Source organism: Saccoglossus kowalevskii, chromosome 2 (assembly GCF_978046115.1).
Source record: "Saccoglossus kowalevskii chromosome 2, keSacKowa6.1, whole genome shotgun sequence".
NCBI classification, from domain to species: Eukaryota; Metazoa; Hemichordata; class Enteropneusta; family Harrimaniidae; genus Saccoglossus; species Saccoglossus kowalevskii.
The window spans coordinates 11,964,419-11,970,458 of record NC_140642.1 but is presented as its reverse complement, the minus strand read 5'-3'; the positions used below and the strand labels follow the sequence as shown (position 1 = coordinate 11,970,458).

Genomic DNA, 6,040 nt, shown 5'->3' with positions numbered 1-6,040 from the left:
CTCCTTACCATTGTACCTTTGCAGAATTCCCATTATAAATCTGTATTCACTGTCAACAAAGTTAAACGTAACATGCCCTGATGTATTTCGATGGTAAATAGAACGTGAAGTCTCATGTTTAACTGGCAGTGCTTCTTTTATTAAAAAATGGTTGCCAAGTATGATCATCTGCACCTTGAGGGTTTTAGTTTCAAATCTATGCATATTAATTGCCTGATTTGCATATTAAACACTCAAACATACTTTTTGCACAAGATGTGCAGTCCCATCCAAGATTTAGAAAGCATCACAAAAAGAAATTACTGGATTCACAAATTTTTAAGTTTGTATTTATTTCTGATAAAATGTAGCAAATGTTTTTTTTCACTCAGTCTGTCAGGTATGGCAGTATAAGTAGAATCAGTGGTACAAATAGCACAATACAGATCAAAATAAAGACTGACAGGTACGTGATATTGACCTGGTTGGCAACTATCTAATAACACCCAGTTTGTAAAAGTTCAATATTGACACCAATTTGCTCTTTGAAGTACACGTCAAGTTAATTACTTATAAAAACAGCTAATGTCTTATGATTGTGTTGTTGGATTTCCCTCGAAATAGAAAAACTGCAAAAGTTTCCTTGTTTATTTGTTATTTTTATTGTTTAGATATCATATTGTCTAAAAAAATCTAGACCATCTGGTATAAATTTTCATTTGTAGAACCATCTGCCCCAGGAATAACAGGATCAGTATTTTGTGATTTTTAGTAACCTGCGACCAGAACACTGCTAATGACGACTCGTATCCCAGAATGCACAGCCGTGGACAAAAACCCTACAGACGCGTGTAGTGGTGTACACACTAGTGTCCCAATCTTGAAATGAACCGACAGAGACCGGAATGTTTAAAAAGTGTGTTTCTAGACAGGGTTGAATGCCGTAGTGGTTACACATAAAAATAACATTGTGGTGTTAATGGCATGGAGTGAGTGCTGGATGCCGTCTCCGGTCCAAAGAGGAGGGAGGGACGGTGACACAAGTGACTGGTTGTACAGGATACAGGACGGTATGGTTCCCGTGATGTGTATACCAAGAACCATACAGGCCCATAGAGTCCATACATTTGGCTCGTTAACTGTACCAGATGTGAACACAGGATCAGAACCATATAAACCAGAACAGTACCCAGGCTAAATAGAAACACAGGTATAGAATCTCCACTAAATGTAACTGGTCTAACACAAGTAAGGGATCCATAATGAATGCTTGTAAAGAGTCCATAACAAAAATATGGAAAAATTACATACCCCCATTCTGAATCCGTAACAGTTATCGTATCAAAATACTTAATACCTTTCTATGAGAAAATTACAGGAAACAGACAAATCCACAGATTACAGGAAGCCTAGCTTTATAGAACCGCACCACAGACCATATGGAGTCCATACAAACATGTGGTTACTGTACAGAAAGGCAGAAAAAAGCAGTAAAGATCAAGTCCAAAATGATTTGATGGAGATCTTGCCAATAAAGTTTCACCAGACCGAGACAAGGGACCAACACAGATGAAGCCTAAAAGTAAATTTGACGCACAAGGTTGATGTGGTCATGAAGACGCTAAAACATGTCCAGCTCTTTACAGCAATGTCGATGCATGGATAAACCGTTATTACATTGACACCAAACCAAACCAGACAAATACTGGAGCAATTACTAACAGTGTATCAATAAACCTGCTTAGCTAATGTGAAGTATTGAAAGTGGTAGGATACACGTGGCGATCCTTAGTGTACAACCTGAGAAGGGAAAAGACTGATTCGCATATGAGCAATTCCCAGGGTGCTTGGTGTTGCTAAGAAACCAAGAGACCCCCCTAAAAATTCAAACCCATTGGTCTAGATTTTGCAGCAACAACACCCATATTTATCTCATTTAAAGAACATCGAAACAATACCAATTAGTGGTAGCAATTGGCTAGTAATTACATTGTTTTGGCGCGTGTTCGTTTTTATTGAAGATACTAAATGAGCAAATCAAGTCCGCACAGGTAAATACACTATATAGGACTCGCTGTGATATGATACGGACACACAGTGTCCACTACCAATAGTTATTATAATAACCCAATATATTACACAATGTAATATTGGCCAGGTATTACAGTGCTGACCAACGAATTTACAGTGAACGTGCCAGGCAATATAGGCTGGTACAATATTTGACGCACAATGCAATATTTGGGCCCACGATCATCAAGGTTAATATGCATGTATAAATCAATGGCTAACAGTTGATTACAAATAAGTAACTTACTCACATACAAGCATGCACAGTGTATTGAAAATGTATGAATACAGGGCTGACAAAAACGGAGAAAAAAAAAAATGGAAACTAACAGCACACAAACTCATTATTCAAAAGGTATTTACGTCAATTTCGAAGAGAAGGGGGATCATTCATGTTCTTCGTTGCATCTCTCTGCAAGTAAGAAAATTACCCATCTACCAGAATTGATGCTAAGTATACTTTACGGTGTACTCCAAATGATCATTTCAAAATAAAAAGTTTCAGAGATTACGACATAATGCAAAGTACAAAAAAACAAAATACTGTTCAAGATTTGAAAACCATTATTAAATTATATAGAATATAGAATAAAAGAATTTAAACAAATAAGTATAGATATTTACAATATTAACAATAACACTATCAAGTACTGTAAAATACTTTATTTTTGCCAGCAATTAATTTTCGCTGAAGAAATGATTCAGTGAAAATAAAATCCTATATTTTACATTCAACGTGTCAAAAATCAGGGAAAATAAATTCCATACCAAACAGCGAAAATTAATTCCAGTTAAAATAAAGTATTTTACAGTAAATTAAGTCTTCGACAAAAACTATTAAACTTGGTATGCAAGATCCATATTTGTTCTAGATGCGCTTGATATGTAAATGAGCTATTAAAAAAAGTTACCACAGATGGTAAAGTGAAAGTTGGAGAGTTAATGCGAAGCTACATAAAAGATTGTACCTGATTGGCTACCCAACCACAACTACAAACAGACTGACCAATCAGAAAGTTGCTTGTTTGATGACAAGTATTTTTTTTTGTTGAAGTACTAAATGCTTCGACCCACCTGGTGTTTTATGTACTTGAAAATCCAATCAAAAATGATTTTTGGGGCTTTCATGTCTGCTTTTGATAGAGAAAATATAGAAAATGAACTTAAAAGTTGTGAAGCTGTCTACTACCAAGTTGATATTATTTAGATTATTGAAACATTAGGATAAATTATCCTGGATTATCGAGTTATATTGCATCAGTCACATGTTTATAGTAATATGTCAACTGATATCTATATTGCAAACAATGTGCTAGGCATAGATACTTTTAAACTACAATGTATTAATCAGCTTGTATTGGTGTGACCAAATCTGACTACCAGTAATTACTAATCTCACATGGTATATAACCATCTGTGCATATGAAATAATATTCAATGAAATGAGCTTCTATTTGTATATGTCTACTATTCTACAAACTGTAATCACAACCTTGTTTCTCTGCATGAACAGCTGTGACTTTATTTTCCTGACTCTGGCCATATGACAAAACGCATAATGCAAAGCTGACGAATACATCACTGACAAAAAATGATACAAACATGTGTTCACATCCTGTATCAAAACAAAATAATTATGATACAAAAACATTCAAAATGCAAGATGTTGAAAATATACACATCTGAAGCAACTGTGTCTGCTCAATATTTTTGTAGTACAAAAATAATAAAAACACCCACAGTCATGGAATTTGCAGTAAGCTAAGGTGTCCTCTTTGTGTAATAGAGAGCGTAACCATGTTTATAATTTAAAAGCATAGTGTTATAATATTGTTTTGATTTACACATTCTTGGTTTTACTATTTACAAAATATGTCTAAGACTCAGCGGTGCATCATAATTACTTACATTTAATATTACAATACACAAAACCTGCATAGATAGCGTTAACAAATAAATTGCACAATTAGTCTCTGACAGTCTTACATGTTTTATTTACGCTACCAAAACAAATGCCGCTGCAACTGACAAATAAATAAATAAATAAATAGTCTGATCTTTAAAAAAAAAAAATTCTGTAAACAGAAAATTTAATGTAGCCACAAGTTTTTGATAGAGTTGATAAGTTCTTAGGTTTCAACTAAGTATTCACTGATGGCGATTATGTGCTGGGAGGGAGGGGGACTATATGACTGTTTACTTAGAGTGGCCATTGATACTAAGAAAAGTTGAGTCAATAAGAAGTGCCTGTTAGCGGCTGATTGGCTACCCAATCGTAACACCTAACATTTAAACCAATCAGAGAGCAGTTTGTTTGGTGACAGGTTTGTTTCAACAAATCAAATTTTTGTCTTATATATATGTCTTTTCTTAACTGGAAAATATCTTCTGTGAGTGACATATAAGCAAGAACCCAAAATAAATTATGTCACATTTGTTAGTTGAAACGCAACATGTGCTGACGTACACAATGAAACATCTTTATTATCATTTTTGTTTCTAGTGATTAAACATTGTTATGAACTCTGTACACTTGAATATTCCCAATATCCGAGCTTTTAGAAAATCACCTAACGAATGAGATTCCTTCATGTACGGCAACTTTTGTGATATTTAATCCTAGCGAAGACTCAAAAATTATCGAACCAAGAACATTTCAGCAGTCAACATTGTGATGGTTTACAGAGCTACAGGCTGACTAACTAAATGCGTTCATTTCACAGACACCCCAAGTTGATTAAAGCCCAATAAATGCTTGTGGTATCATCTCCGAGTATAGCTTGTGCTCTTTTGACTGCTTTAAATCTTGTGACACTATTTTTGTCTGTAAGGATGGTCACTATAAAATGCGACTTACTAACTTGTGACTTGATCAACTAATTTATGAATGTGCGGTACAATTAAAGAGACGCACATCTCACGTAAAACAAACAAAAATATAGTTCACGCACAATTGTATACATCACGCTGATCGTGACAAGATCCAACAACTGTTGCACTTTAATATCGAACTACTAAACTCGCGACTGGTTATTAAAACTTGTGACTAAATAATATGACAACCCAACTTGTGACTACATGACTAATTACCAATGATGCCCCTAACATTTCACTTTCTGGTTAAGGACAAAAGCATCAAGGTATTCTCTAAAATTTTACTGAGGCGAAATTAAGTGGCCAGCCACTACTTACTTGAAGAAAACCACTGTTTAAATGATGCCATAGTACAATTTGATTGACTCCTCAGCATGTAAGTAATGATGACAATACTGCACAGGAATAACAAAAAAAATGTAAGGTAAAATATAAGGTTGGGTGGTGGCTATTTTTTTTTTTTTTTTTTGGCAGTATGGTAAAAAAATAATAAAGAACAATAACAGGAGTAAAAAAAAAACAAGCTGAATAAATAACAGAAATTTCACAAGTAAAAATAATTTTCAGATGGTGGATACTCAATCCTAATACTTTAGTCTTGTTCATTTAATACTGATACATCAGTAATATCCACTGCATTGCTCCCAAATAACTTACATTGAGCCATGGGCAGTACTGATTTAAACACAGCAATAGGTCCACCATGGTTATCACTCTTGTCGCATGAACCACCAAGCCACGTTGCTTAGCAACCATATGCACTGACTGGTCCATTTCACAGCACCTTTTTTTTTTTTTTGCTCACAAGGAAGACATTCGTTTGATGATTCTCAATGTTTATTCTTTCAGTGCGGTGCCTCGCTGTACGCGAACATCAAAACAGGGAAATGTCTCATGTGGGTTGACCACTGTGCTGATATCTGGAAAAACTTAACGCTCGGCCAATCAACGCCATCTATGCTCACTGAAAAACAAAACAGAAAATTATATGTATACGTGTGGGATCAAAAGCTACCTGTACAATAAAAAAACCTTACTCAAACAATACAAGGATGTGGATGTAAAAAGTTTCCAGCTATTCAACAAATATTGGGAATCGCTTTTTTTGAACATTTTT

At 34.8% G+C, this 6,040-nt stretch overlaps 1 protein-coding gene across 1 annotated transcript in view; it reads right to left on the bottom strand.

Annotated features, from left to right (window-relative positions):
* Nucleotides 1-299: 299 nt before the first annotated feature.
* The window catches only part of LOC100373559 (phosphofurin acidic cluster sorting protein 2-like), a 79,244-nt gene continuing 73,503 nt past the window's right edge, over nt 300-6,040 (bottom strand). The window contains exon 22 of the mRNA XM_006814691.3: nt 300-5,887. Within this exon, the coding sequence (XP_006814754.2) occupies nt 5,769-5,887 (119 nt within the window). The 3' untranslated portion in view covers nt 300-5,768. The remainder of the gene's footprint in view (nt 5,888-6,040) is intronic.